At 33.1% G+C, this 15,772-nt stretch overlaps 1 protein-coding gene across 2 annotated transcripts; it reads right to left on the reverse strand.

Annotated features, from left to right (window-relative positions):
• Positions 1-201: 201 nt before the first annotated feature.
• On the reverse strand, positions 202-15,174 carry LOC112686774 (polycystin-2-like). 2 transcript variants are annotated; one of them, XM_025559194.1, is made up of 13 exons: positions 14,498-15,174; positions 14,266-14,426; positions 13,279-13,392; positions 11,166-11,290; positions 10,465-10,689; positions 8,802-9,030; positions 8,090-8,329; positions 4,847-4,936; positions 4,124-4,276; positions 3,546-3,769; positions 3,332-3,459; positions 516-564; positions 202-455 (listed from the first exon to the last, which is right to left on the reverse strand). In XM_025559194.1, exons 1-13 carry the CDS (start codon positions 14,640-14,642, stop codon positions 314-316), a joined length of 2,025 nt encoding a protein of 674 aa, XP_025414979.1. In that variant the 5' UTR covers positions 14,643-15,174; the 3' UTR covers positions 202-313. The 2 variants fall into 2 exon arrangements, with proteins under 2 accessions (XP_025414979.1, XP_025414980.1); XM_025559195.1 differs by lacking the exon at positions 516-564 and having other exon boundaries at positions 343-455.
• Positions 15,175-15,772: the final 598 nt, after the last annotated feature.

Consider the following 15,772-nt stretch of genomic DNA (forward strand, 5'->3'; position numbering starts at 1 on the left):
TTATAATAAAACTGCGACTTCTATGTTTACGATACGGAGCACTCAGAAATAAAAAAAATTATTTTATATATGATTTTAGTGCTACGAAAAGTTAAATTGTTGACACTTAGGTAAGCTACAAACTCATTATTATGTTTACCGATGTGTTTAATATTTTGTTTTATAAAATTATGTTATACATTATGATATATATATATATTTCTTTTGTTAGTTTATCAGTTACAAAAACAAAATATTAGACCCCAGAGATCGGGTCTGACTGTAATTCATTTTTATTTAGGTCGACAGGTAAGAACAACTTGATTATTTATAATTAGGAAGTTTCCTCTTGCGCTTGTTCAGCGTAATTACGCGGCAACTGAACTCGGATCGCGTCAAGACGAGCTATGACGATGTCGATTTTCTGATGAACTTCATCCAATGAACTTTGGAGTTGATTCATTCTTTTGACCAACCTGAAATATGGGTTATATCGTATAAACTAGTTCACCTCAATACATCTGAGATAACTATACCATTCGACATCCGATGGATTAGAGGTATTTTTTGCCTCGTCCATCTTACCTATACAGAAAAAATAAATGACAAATTATTTAGATTCATGGTGACCAAAGGTGATTGAAATTTTGATAGTAATAAGGATCTTCCACGCACGCTAAAATGAAATATATAAAACACTTAACCTATATTGTTTCCTATCAACATTTTTACGAACGATCTTCTGGAAATAAAACCATTACATGTCCATCTAGTTGGCAGCGGAACATTATGCTGGAGTTAGGTAAATGGTATAAAAAAGTTTACTAGATTTTGCTATGGCATTTTTGGATTTTTCTAAGGCCCCTAAACTTTAGAAATCCACGGACAAATATGCTGGTGCCACCTTTCTGAGCGCACCGGCACTATGTCCGATTTTCAATAACAAGATGTCAAATTATTCAGTTGAATTTTCTAGATTTTGCTAAAGCCCCAGCCGTCTAAGGGGCATGTTCCAAATTTGGTCTCAGCACCGGTATATTATCCGAATTTTAAAAAAAATATGTCAAATTATTCAGCTGAATTTGATAGATTTTGCTAGAATCCTTGTCTTCTTCTTAATAGGTTCCAAAAGTTAATATCAGCACTAGCTCAGGTTTCCAGTCTTAAAAAATATGCCTTTATTACGATTGCACAATGTTGGGAGATTGACAGTTAAAGTATGTACAATTTGACAAAAACTAATATCGATAAGAAAATTTGAATAATTGATTTTTTATTTATTTTTAATTTATGTACTTCATATTTGTACAGTCTTCGAATTGATTGTATAATGTTTGGTGTATAGTTCAAAGTTATGTATAATTTTAATTATATAATTGTTATTTTTGTCAACCTGAAATCTTAATCAATATTTTTAGTTTTTAAACCAGAAATTTAAAATGGGAGAAGTATGATAGTATTATAGATCTAATGATGCTTAAAAAAAGATATTGCATTATATAGCATATGTTTACAATAAACAAATCGTTTTATTAATAAATTGTTTCATATTTACAAAAATATTAATGATTTTACAAAAAATAATATTTATCAAGGTGTATTCAATTACATACGATGTGTATAAGCAAACTATAGACATAGGACCGTGCTTAGTGGGGTGCGAGAGGTGCGTGTGTACCGGGTGCCATGAACACTGGGGCGCCAAGAGCTTTTTCATAATTTAAGTAATATTACTGAAAGTTAACTATATTATTTAACTCAAAATATTTAACACGTTTAACGCCATGGTATCGATGCATAGTCGACATCATTATAATTGACTTGATCGGCGGTATTGCTAGTTCATTTTCAGTATTGGTTATTTATTTTTGCCCCGAAATCGACGAGATGAAAAATTAACAATAATATACCATTTATATTCTATTATTATTGTTACTTGATATAATTAATTTAATAACATTAATAACATAAACGAACATCGACTTCATCGAGTTGTACGATTTTATTTTGAACGCGTCTATGATAGATAGTTTTCACATCATAAACGCAGAAGTTGCAAGGGTACCCAATTATTTTTCATTGGCAATTATTTAAAAACGTGTTATTTTTTGTGCAATCGAATAAATTTAATTCGTAAATAAATTATACCGGTTTAAAATGATAAGTTATTATCTACATAATAACTTTTTTGTTTTGTTCTACCTATAAAGTTATTTTTGTATTTATAGAGCTTTTAGAAATACTATTAAGCTCGATAATTATGATAAAATACATCGATTAATTAATTAAAATACAATAGATAAAACATATGACATGAGAATATTAAAATAATAAAAAATTATATACAGAAACTAGCCCTGCGAATGAAGAAAATAATTAGAATGAGAGCAAATTTTGAAATTTAGAATGCTGAAAGTATTGAATGTGTTATTGAGAAACTAATAAGGATATTGCGTTTGGTAGGTAAGGAAGGACAATCAAAGAGAATATTAGATAGAATACAGATTTTTTTCCTCTAAATGGAGTGTGCAGAAAAAGGCGCAATTTGATGATAAGGGGCCTATTTGAAAATTCCAGACTTATATTATTATTTATTATTATTATATTAATACAAATAATATAATATGTGTATATTATAGTTTATAATAGGAATATTGTAAGGGAAAAAGATAATATCAGAAGATATCTTGGAGCCCTCTAAAACTGGGGGTCTCTGTGAATTTTACACCAAATACTCCCGATAATTTCACCAATGGAAGAGAATCATTAAGATTTAATTTGCAAGTCGGACAGCGTACCATTACTGTTGCTAAATTATAGAACCTTCCAAGAGACAACAGGAGCCCTAGCAAAATTGAGCAAATGTCTAGCAAATTGTTGATACCATTTGGATAACTCTAGCAAAATGTGCCGGTGCTAACTTGATGGACATAATCCTTAGACTTTATTCGGTTGGGTTTGGTGTACGATAAAAGCCATTTTTTAAGTAATTTAAGAAGGTAAAATTTAAATAAAGATGAATAATTCAGTGTATATTTTGTATAACAGACACATCTTTAAATTCGAATGCGAAAACAATGCGTGTTTGTAACAGTAAACCGAATAAATAGTCCGAAATAATACTTGAATTTCCATCAAAATTCAAATATTGTAATTTGTGAAATTTTGATGAGTTGAAGAGGAAAATCCCGTCAAAGCGTTCCACCCTCCTGAAACCCGAAATTCTCGTCTACTCGAATCGTTGTTGTTTGCCCCAGTATGGACTGAGAACCGTCCATACGATACTTGCTACGTTGTAGTTTAATTTTTTTTTTGTGGGGGGGGGAATCATTGTACATCGTGTGTAACATACTCGTTCCCGGTTGATTTTGCAGTACGTCTCGGAACATCTGCCTAGCCTCGTCCTCGTGCACCGCATTTTGCGGCCGGATACCGTACTTGTTGAGGATCTCTTCCACTTGGGAGTCTGTATAACGACAACTGAAACAACAGCACGTACACATAATTCCATATCAATCATACCATGAGACGTTGAAATATAATAACACTGTAAGATGTATCCGTACCGTTTCAGTATCTTGTAAATGTCTTGGTACGTGATGTGCTGGTCGAGTTCACTCTTGAGCCGGTCGTTTTTGCGTTTCGTCGACCATTCCTTCAAACCCACTCTCAGCAGCATGTGGTCTACAAACTCGGATATCTTATCAAAAACGTAGACCTTCCGTTCGGCCAACAATTCTTCGACGTCCACGTCGAAATAAGCGTGAAACACTATCGCTACCAGCATTGTCTGTATGCAATTAAAATCAATGTCTTTGATGATAACCCTGTACGCGTATATATAACGCTTCGGAATCGATCACAATTCACAATATACGTTATTAATTAATATTTACATATATTATGAAACGTATTTTATATATTTTTAAGGAATTTTTTTATTTTTTTATGAGTGTGTATATGTTTAATTAAACTAACGTTAGAAATCCTGATACGAATCGGGATCGAAATTAATATATTAATCATGCATTAACTTAAGTTTAAGACTGACACGAGTGTAACACAGATTAAACAATAACAAGTAGGCATGTCACGAAAGAGAGAGAGAGAGAGAGAGAGAGAGTTATTGGCTGGATGTACTTACTAAGAGAACGAAAATCACCATGCACGTAAACAAGACAAAGAAAAACGTAGTGAACGATTGGTCCACGTGTTCGAGTGACCGGAAGTCGAAGTCTCTCATCAGTATTCTGAGCGCGGACAAGAGAGAATCGTTTACGGTGGAGAATCCTTTTACCTGAGACGAAAAAAAAGTCGACACCATTAGTTTAACATCTCTAATATACACCTACACACGCGTGTATGTGTATGTGTGTGTTACGTCTATTTTGTAATGGTATTCAATTTTATGAACTTTATTCAGACGGAAAAATCCGTTTTTAGATCAACTGTACGAAAAATAAATAAAAATGTAACTTATTTTTAATTTTAAACACTTATAGTCGATAGTTTTTGGAAACAATCGATGGCGATGGATAATAAACGAGTATAAAACGCAAATAATTATTATGAATATCACACGTAATAATTGCATTCCGTTAGTTGAACGTTAAAATAATTGTGAAACGTGCAACGCGAAATTAATTTTGAACGTCTTCGACCCGAAAAATTACACAATTGCAATGTAAAACGTGGTGTAGATGTTTCCGAGGATTCCGCGGTTTCGGGAACGGATGAAAACTAATAAGAAATCCAAAGCATTTCATGAACTCCGAAATGAATTCCTCAACGCGAATAAGATTTGACTATTATTATTATTTCAATTATTTCTCGTGTACGTATAATTATCATAACATTACAAATGTACCTGTGCGCCGAACGCGCAATATCCGAGTACGGCGAACGCAGTTACGACGATAGCCATTATCACCAGGTATCCCGCGACGATTTTGAAGCACTGAAACGTAAAAACACAATGATGCTTATTGCAATCAACATAGAATACATAGTGTGTACAAAAGGTACACATATAAGCCAGTGGTTAAAGTGTAGGGGGACGGAAGAGGACGGAGTCCTGCTTCTTATAGTAAGATTATGCGTCTCCTTTAATTTAAATCTCCAAAGTCGGAGGGAATGTAACACTAAACGGCGTTAGTAATTATCACGTTAAGTACATAATATATCATAATAAGAAATTTATTATTGATTAATATATTTGAACAAGTGGAAGAAAAAGTTAATACTTCGAAAAAAAAATATTAATAATGAAATAATATAATGCGATATGTAAGAAATAAGTATAATATTCTCGTAATCGTGGGTTAATTTAACAGATGCTGTGTCTAATCGTTAACAGATACCCGGTTAGGTCGCTCGTGTATATAACAATTAACATTTTAACACGTACACGGACCGTAAACATAGGTCACCCTGTGTCCGACACTCGACACCAACGCATAGTTTACTATTAAAATGGCTGTTCCAAAACTGTAGTGATATATGATGGACAGCAGCATTTAATAATTGTAAGTTTTTTTTTTTTTTTTTTTAATTTGCATTTGTTCGCACATTACAGCAAATTGTAAGTTAAAAATATTTGTTTTCTGTTTTTGGCGGTATAGTTATGGTGTAAACAAGTTACAATAAAAGGGTAAGTTTTTAAGTTATAATTAAAAGGCGCATTCTCAGGGTTTTTAAAGTATAATATATGCACGGAAAAAACCTGAAAATATTCCCTAAATATTCCCTTAAAAATTGGTAAAATTTGTTTGAAAAATGCTTAAATCCAAGGAATATTTTATTTTCTTCAAATATTCCTAAGTATGCTAATTATTTAATTATGTATAATATTATAAATATAATGTATATTTTTTCATTTATATTAAATGTTGTTTTAATTGTTATTTACACTTGTAAAAATGTACCTATTTACTGAAAATAGGTATTACATATTTTATGTAACAAAAAAAAAAAAAAAAATGTGTCCAGTAAAAAAATCAAGATAGCATACATTTACATATAGTTTTTTCATATGTAAAATTAAAAAAAATCACAACATTTTTAATAAAACAACAAATTTATGTCAAGTGATCATATTGTAAATAATAAAATAAAATAATTATTATTGTTTTTATTTTAATCCATTTTTCATATTATGTTTTTTTCTGTGATATTTAAGTCCAAATTTATGAATTGAACAAATATGATTTTTTCTACAGACCAGTGGCGTAGTTACGGGGAGGGTGTAAGGGGTTTCCACCCTCCCCACACAAATTTTTTTTATTGATATTTGATTATTATTTATTAATATTTACATATTATAGTAAAATATTTTGATTTTACTATGATTAGGTATATATAAAAAATTGAGTAACAAAATAATTTTCATTAAATACGGGACATAATAATAATACCATTTTAAATGTAATATTATTACATATGACCTCGTTTTAAGATATACTAAGAACACTTAAAAACTTACTCTTAAACAACCCCCCCCAGAAAAAAATTGTATCTACGCCACTGCTACAGACAACAACACATTTTAAAATTTGAAAAATAGTATAATATTCTCTAATCTCCAAAATATGTTGAAACATGTAAAATAAATATTTTTTCTAAAAACTCAAATAAATAACTATAATAAATAAATATAAAACTAAAAGTTACCCTTCAGTTGCATAAATATATATATATATATATATATATATATATATATTTATTTAGTTGTTAATACCATTGATTATAAATACTAGTAATAGTATTTATACCTAATCAATGATAATACATATATATTATTATTTTGTGTATATTTGTTACTGTTTTATTGACTAAAAACTGTAGGTTAGCAAGGTTAGAAATTATTAATTTTTAATTTTGTTACAGTTATGAATGTTAAGACTGTTTTGTATACATATAAATAATAAATAATTAAAAGTTAAGCTTGTGAGTTGTGGTATTATTTTATTATCTAACATGTGATGTTTAATATAAATTTTTTTTATTTGTATAAATAATTGATTCATGGATGTAAAGCAATATTAGCTCACTTTTGGGAATGTAATCTGAGGAGTCTCAAGAAGCCAAGAATAAATATTATTTTAGATTCAGGCGATACCGCACATGAAAAACCTCGAGAATTGATAACAATAAAGATCTAATACATATGCTTCTTATAACTTTGGATCCTGTAATGACTTCAAAAATGTATTTTGATATCGAAAAAAGTTTTGTATTGAGCTTATTAAATGAAAATTTTAAAGACTATTTTATATTTATAAAACTTTGAAGATTCAGAACATTTCTCAAATTATGATAAAATGAATTATGATTCTGATACCTTATAGAATTGTAGTAACTAGGTATAAATTAAGTTGAAATTACTCCAAAGAATATTAGTTTATTATGTTTAGTTTCAGTAATATATGTTGTTAATCTTTGTGTAAATCTGAATATCAGATTTTATTAACTTTTTTGTAGTGAATACAGCATGAACAAATGATTATGTAAAAAAAATAACTATCATATTTTGTCCTGCTATAAATCCTACTCGTGTTTCACTATGCGACAGACTATGATGGCCGAGGGGACTTAACATTTTTTTAAATTGTGATACCTAATTTTATTTTTTATTTTTAGACACGAAGAAATATTTATTTTTTATGTTAATTAAATAACTCGCCATGATAGGAATATTTTTTAATTAAGACCAACAATTATAACCATTGGCGAGTTAAAACATAATACTACTCTACTATCGATACTCGGTACAAACCGTACTTTTTTTTTTTATCCTGGTGTGATTTTATTGGAGGCATAGTTCATCGGAGGATACCAGCGCCCACCCAGCCCCTCTCGTAAACACGCTTCTGCGCATAAGCTAATTATGATGTAACGATCGTTATAGTAATATCAGAACCGGGTTTTTGGAACTAGGAAAAACAGTAAGAGGGACAGAAAGAAGGGTTGCAGGAAGACTTCGGAGCACTTAGGGAGTTTGGATTCGTTTTAACAACTACCCCTATTGTCTTTCGAAAATTCAGTTTTTTCTTGCAGTTTACTATTTGAATGATTTATAATTAATATATCGACTGTTTCGTCGTGTTTTTACCCGTCCGACGCTCAAGTATATGATGGTCATCGATTTGTTTAAATCGGTGTACTTGATGACTTTGATGCAGACCAAGAAAAACATGTAAGCCGTTAACTGCCCAAGGAGCTCGTGTCTGGCCACCAGGTATTCGACGACTTTGTAGCCCTCCTCGGGCGCGGACATCGTGTCTTCGAGCTTCGACGATGGTCGTTCCTTCAGCGCGATGACTAACGCCAACCCGAAATTGCACCATCCCAACTGCAGCAGACGTTGATTAGAAATGAATAATGTCCACATCTCATTTAGATGTCTTAATAATTGTACGTTTCTCGACAGGGGGGGGGGAGGAAATTATTACTTTTTCACATTATTAAATGCGATTTCGATTAACTCGAAGGTTTATATGGGTTTTGTCGAGAGTTGCAGTACGACTGCAATCCACGAATTTGGCCCACCGTATTATCACTAATAATTCCAAATTTATATGTAAACGATTTTCTAAGAATTTGCCAGTTCACCAAAAACACTTCAAATCCAATTCAATTTCTGTCCCACAACAGACGAGTGGGCCAATTTCACGTGGTATTTTAACACTCGATTCCTGAAGATTTACAAATCTATTACCAGAACTCAGATATAAACTTTGAAATTCATGGCCAAGTTCAGAGTTAAAATTATGCTTAACGAGGTGATACGATTGGTCTAACGCCCGTAAATATAAACGACTTACGAGCAAGATACCGAAATCGACGTCGTTCCAGAACTTGGTAAAGTATCGCAGTCGAAAGTACGAGATTTCAAGTATTTCTTCCAATGTGAAATATACGATGAACATGACGACCGTACACATTCCGACCAGCGAGAGTATCGTGTCGGCCACCGCGTACCTGTACAACTTGACCGTCCGAAACGAATACGATGGTACGATACCGCCCGACGCTGGAAACTCGAACACTAACCTTTAAGATAATACCAACCAATCGTATGAGTAAATTCGTCTAGGATTATATGTAAATTATATCGCATACACAGTATTCTATACTGATGATACTGATGATACGATGTGTAGAATTTACGAATTTTCTCTTATTTTTTTTTCAACGTGAAAAAAAATGTATCTTTTACATCCTAACGTGAATCGACATTATATCAATCACACGTCTATAATGTATTGGACCAGTATTGTATTATATTTTACCGTTGTGACAAACAGTTAGGTTTATTTTTTTGATTAACGCATTTATTATCATTTCGTCAGTCTTATAAAATCGGTATAATTTGTGAGGGTAAAATGTTTATGCTAACAATAATATGTAGACTGTTGCGAAATGGATCACTTTTATTATTTAACTTCAAGCATTGAATATATGATTTACGAAAAATTAAAAAACTTATATTTTGTAATATTTATTCATATATACCGCAAAAGATCTATGTATGTTATTTTTTCAATTAATTTGGAATGACGACAAAATGTTTATCATTTTAATGAGGCATTTATTTATTTATTTATTTTTTTTATTTATCTGAATTCTTGAAATAATGCAAGATACCTAACCTACAAATACGTTATAGGAATTACATACACGTTGATGGAGAACTATGTATGCTATATAAAATTAAAATTCATCTAAGAAATCACCGAATTCACGTAAGTAGTATGTTTTGAAATCTCTGCATATGTAAAGCAACATCTTATTTATTTTATTTTTTTTTTTTTTGATTTAAATAGGTGCAAATGAAGTTATAAAGTTGAAAAACCTTATTTTTATATTTTAATATATAGTTTTAAGAGGTATCTATTAATAAAAAAAATAAAAAATAATCTGTTCATGTATAATATTTTATCTTTTTTCCCTGGTTACATAAATATTAAAAAAATTCTAATATTCCGTGAAGATTGCTTGTGCTTCCCGGGCAAGGTGTTTACGCTAGGGGAGGGGGGACATACTGTTGTTTAGAAATGGATTTAATGAACACTAAATGTATTTGTTATGAAACGAACATTTTTTGAAAATTCATCGAGAAACTTAAAAGACATCCAAAACGATACATATTTAATTTATTTGTACATGATTATGTTCTTTATACATACAATAATATAAAATATGCATACACATATTTTTCTCGTTGCTTTTTTTATAATTTGTACACATTTAACACAATTATAATATTTCAAAAGCTTTATATATCACATGGAACGGTGACAACATGGGCAAAAAAATCACCAAATGCAAACAATAGAGATGGAAAAATGCCAAACGCCAGGAACGTGTACATTCCTACGAGGACAAATTAATCTTTAGCATCTTACTGAAGAACACATTTTTGTTTGGTATGAAAAAGATAAAACAAAAAATTTAATTAAAATATCTTAAGAAATAGTTTCGTACTTGACAGCGCAAAGCACATTAATGTTGCAATTATAAATAGCAAAATCCACAAACACTGCTCTGGTACCACGGTTCAACCACGTATTGTATTCGAGATCTTGAATGAACGCTTTGGCGTCGGCTTTGTTCTTCGGGAAATCGAAATAATATCCTCCGGCTCCGTAGTACGCGATTTCGCCTTCGTAATAAACGCCTTGAGTTTCCGAATCCTTTGAGTACGACCATCTATATACGAAAACGTAATGGGACTTATCGCATGAGAAACAAAATAATGAGAAATGTGTGCACAAATTTAAAATATTCAGAAAAATAATCTATTGTGTTTTAACTTTGTATTGCATCACAATTATTGATCGTATAAAATTTTGCCCAAATGTCGAACCATTTTTTTTCTTATTGCTAATGATTTTCTATTTTGAAAAGTCAAAACTAGCGAAGTTTTGTCTCCATATATATATATATATATATATATATATATATATGCGTCCATGATTATTAGACTAGATTCAGTGAAACTATTAATATAAACGATCGAAGAGAAGAATATTTCGGTAAAACTTCACTAGAAGTAAACACAACACAGATAGAACTTTAGATCTCTGATTTTAAAGTACCGAGCAAAGGTCCAAAAACCATTTATCACACGTGAACAGACGAGTCGTACTACGTTACGACGAAAGTTTAAAAAAAAAAAAACTTACTGGGTTCCTTTTTTTGGTCCAAAACTCGATTTGTCTTCATATCGAATTTCGTACGGCGCATAGCATTCACGGAACAAACCTTTGAATTGGTTTCTGATTTCGCAATGACCTTCTTCGACTCTTACCTATGACGACAGTATTATGGACCACGTGTTACGTTACGAACGTGCGATTTGATATTTGCACACACCGCGCGCGACGTGAATTTACCGTGAACTCCGATATCATAACACGAGCGCGCGACTTTTCCGAACAATCATAGTATTAATAACGATTGATATAATAATAGCGTATAACGTTAATACGTATTGTAATCGACCGGTAAAACAATACGGTACGATTGCTATGGGTCGTGTATAAAAATATAAAAAAAAAACTCACGATTTAAGCCCCCGGACGTACGCTCGCGCGCAACGAGAATACGATGCGGTACGGGTACACTATTGTATTCACAGCGGCAATCCCGTGTAGAGCCACACGTAATCCTCTATCGTACACGGCTTAAATCCTGATGGGTTTACTCCTTAAAACCGACGTAATGCTATTAGATAATTGTTGTGTTTCCCGTTACGGTTCCGTTGAGAATCAAGTGCGTGCACACAAGCAAACAGGCGAAAACAAGCGCGCGCGCATATTGATATTGTGTTCACGTTGGTGGCAGAGCGTGTGTAACCAGTGGCGTGGCGATGTGGGTAATCGAGAGGCAGCCATCAATTCAGTTTTTTGAAGGGTACCGACAAAATGTACTTGCCTCCCAAAATGTTTGAGTTCGCCATGCCACCGAGTATAACCACGTACGTGGATATAGTACTTATACACACCAACAAACGGCAAATGGTGAATCGCGATAATTAATTAGTAATTAACTAACACATAACTGGACAGTTATCACATCTTCTTTGAATATAATGATCACATTTTTTAAGTGACCTTTTTAATGATTAAGAAAAAAAAAATTAATTAATATTTTATTTTATTGAGCCAACTTAGATTAATGTTGTCTCAAAAAAAAAAAAAAATATATATATATTTATAATCTGAACTGTGTTATTTTATTTTTTTTATCTTCCGTACGCCAATAGTCACTAGACTTGCCGGCTCCTGGTGTATACGTATGTGCCGCATGCCAAAATCGCGAATACAAAATACTAAGTGCGTTCTATATCAAAGATCTATCGAAGAATGTTACAAAATTTTCCACTTGTTTGATTTGGAATCCCCATATCAGTCACTTACTGTTATTACTGTATTATACTTACTGTATTCATTGAAAAATACTTTTTTGGTGTAACATCTCCATTTAATAAACCTCACTTAAAATCAGTTCAAATCTTTCTGATTTAAGCAATAATTAGTTTTAATATAAATCAACTTTTTATCAACATCAAATTTTATTTTTTCAATAATAATCATTTTTTACTTAACAAAGCTGAACATTTTATTTATTATTTATACTGAAAAGGAATTAGATTTGAGGTATTTCATTAGTATATAAAACATATTTACTAACTAATTAAGACGTTATAAATATTTTTTTTTTATTACAATTATATTTATATTTATATATTTATTAACTTATTAAACTTAAATTTATTTTTTTTATTTTCTAACACCTTATCATAAAAATTTTTACTTTATCAAATACCTATATGGTACGACGAATGCAAATCTGTTTTTAGATTCCTTATCGCATCAATAGATCGATCGGTACGTTGGAACTAGAAAACGTCTAAATTGCTATGCTGCACGTATATTAGACAAAGAAAGAAAATCACCACTTCCAATCCCCTTAATAATGACTCATTAATAATTTTCAGTTGTTAATTTAACAATAAAATTGTTCGTAATAATTAATTACAATTATGATGATAAAAATATTGCCGTTATTACAAGATTTTATATTTTCATTTGAAAATAATAGTTATTAATTTTACAGACTATTTGTTTACATTTATTGGTTTGACAAATATCTTGTCGGCTGAACAGCAACAAGATAATTGTCAAACCATTCTAGTTTTTTTTTTAATACGATCAGGATTTTTCGTTCAGTGTACTATAATTCTGTTGTGGGCCACGTCTAGGGGCATGTTAAAAATTGCGTGATCGTACGTACCTGTCTTGCTCTGGGCCTGAACAGAAATTTGTTCTCGCGAAGTATTTCGGAGCCGTTTTCATTGCCGGCCAAGGGCGTCTCGTACAGTTTGTCGCACAGGACGTTGTAAAAGTACTGAAACCGAAACCACGTCACAATGACTATTAAATACATACACACTCATACATTATATATATATATATACACAGTGTCATACATTAAATTATCTTACTGGGGGGAGTGGATTAAAAATGTTTTATGTCAATATCAAACATTTATCCTTTTACCTCCTCCGACGGAAGAGTAATGTTTTCGCGATTCCATCGTGATTGACAAATACTACATTTTATATACACGTTAAAATATTTATGATGTACATATTTTTCACTCTAATCGTTAGCAAATTTTTTTTTAGTTCTTGGGGGGGAGGGGATTTATCCCGAAAATGCCACCATTTGTATATGTTAAAGGGTGCGCGATATTATTTTATCGTATACACCGTCCAGTGGCGCCAATCCCTCCGAAGTACCGAAGTACCACCAAGAACGAAAATACATGTGGGCAGATGGATGTCACATGCGACTGGCAAATAAACAAACGTTTACGTAACGTACGCGATACGTCAATACGGGATTTTTGGATGGGTATATCTGTGGCGTACGGTCGGTGGCGGGTGCTATCGAAACGTGGTACTTGCCGCGGCGGTTCTTCTGTTGTTCGGCGCCACCGGATCGCCGGGGTGCGCAATCTGCGATGGGCAGCGGCCGCACGGTGTTCGCGAAAAGCGTTCGAAGCGCGTGCACCCGGAAGCATTCTCGGGGGAGGGGATGGTCTTCACCTTCATGTCTTTTTTTTTTCTTTTGTTTTTCTTTAAACTGTTAAGTTGTTCGCTCATCTATATCACACCGGGAAAACGTACGGACGAGAAAAAAACGCAAGGAGTCTCAACGTCCGGCACCCCCACAAAAGGGTATCTAGGGATGTCGCTGGGCGCACCGGCCTGCCTACCTTCCAGAAGTGTTCCATGGTGATGATGCCGTCGAATTTGATCGTCACGTCGTCGGCGTCGTCCGCGTCCTCCGCGGACGTGGTGAAGCTCGAGTCGATGAACAACGAAGACACCTCCCTGTTGACCACGAATGCCGCATACGAGTGCAGACCGGAAAAGGCTGCAGGCGGCGAGGGCAGCGACGGTTAGTATAAATCAAAAGCGCCGCGGGCCGGTACAGGCAACACTTACAGGCGACGAAGATCACGAGGAACACGCCGTACACTATCAGCTCCCGGACCGTCAGCTTCACGTACGATTCCCGGTCGTTCCGGTCCAGAGCTATCTGCCTGGTGCACCACACGACTGAAAATCGAACGTTTTCCACGTCATCCATGTTCGTCGGTCCCCACCCGGATTCCGCCGAGATAGTGGTAAGCGGTGATAGAACGATCGTTTTACACCAGCGTGGTGTTCCGCGTAATGATTAGCCGGTGCGCACTAGCAATGGAAAGAATCCGGATCCTGGCAATCCAAAATCCGAGATGCGGATTTTATTCTGAATTCGAACTTCGGATTTCAAAAAATTGAATTTGTAGTTTTTTTTTTCCCGTTCAGCTTATGATAAAGTTTTTATAACCCACGCATATTTTTTAATAGATTAATATCTTAATTAGAATACAGAGTTCCACGATAAAAAATACTCGAAATTTGGATATTGAAATTCATAAAGCGGTTTTTTAGTCCGAAATTCGAAATCCGAATTATTGGTGAATTTGAATTTCCATCACTAGTACGCATCTCAAGGAAAACGATAAACGCGCATAGTTTTAATTGGATATCTTGCGTTTAACGATAAAATCCGGTGCTTCGGGTGCACCTCGGCGAAAATTAGCCGAACCCCATCGCAATACTCTTCTGCGATGCGCGTTTTCACGCTGTGACCTAGACGAACGTGATATTCCCCGAGAGCGAGCGTCTGGAGGCATGTACAACGTGATTCCATGTTTTATGTTTACCCGTGTAAAATATTTACAGGATGTTATGGACCTGATAATACTAAACAATGTATGTAAACAGACTAAATTACTTCTGTGTATAGGTATTATAAATACTTGTATTATTTGAGTACGTTTAATGTTATCGGTAAATAATTACGAGTACAGATAAAAGATTGAACGTCGTAAAATTACCGGGATAATTTTTTAAATTAAAACGTGTAATCTTCGAGACTGAAAGTAAATTGAAGATAAATCGAAGGCTTCAAATAGGTCGTAAATCAAAAGTTACATTTAATACGCTGCATGGGTGCCATATAACATTCTGTTTGCTACCTCTTTGAAAACATATCGCTCCCATCATTATTGTTCTACGTTTAAACACATAACTTGTATACCTTGTATATTACGGCATGGTTCATATGCAGGTTTTTTTATGTCAGCCGCTATAGCATCGGTAATGTTTTAAAATATCTATTAATAACTGTTTTCAGGAGATTATTGAAAAATTTCAAAATTGTTTATACAT

Source organism: Sipha flava, unplaced genomic scaffold, assembly GCF_003268045.1.
Source record: "Sipha flava isolate LNK unplaced genomic scaffold, YSA_version1 324_pilon_pilon, whole genome shotgun sequence".
NCBI lineage: Eukaryota > Metazoa > Arthropoda > Insecta > Hemiptera > Aphididae > Sipha > Sipha flava.

What these genes read in the sequence shown, in the direction of transcription:
- LOC112686774 (XM_025559194.1), bottom strand. Translation starts at nt 14,642, where the DNA reads ATGGATGACGTGGAAAACGTTCGATTTTCAGTCGTGTGGTGCACCAGG. An exon ending in GGACCAAAAAAAGGAACCCA is followed by an intron (nt 10,690 to 11,165) that starts GTAAGTTTTTTT and finishes TTTCGTATATAG; the next exon opens with ATGGTCGTACTCAAAGGATT. An exon ending in GCAAAATCAACCGGGAACGA is followed by an intron (nt 565 to 3,331) that starts GTATGTTACACA and finishes TTTTCTGTATAG; the next exon opens with GTAAGATGGACGAGGCAAAA.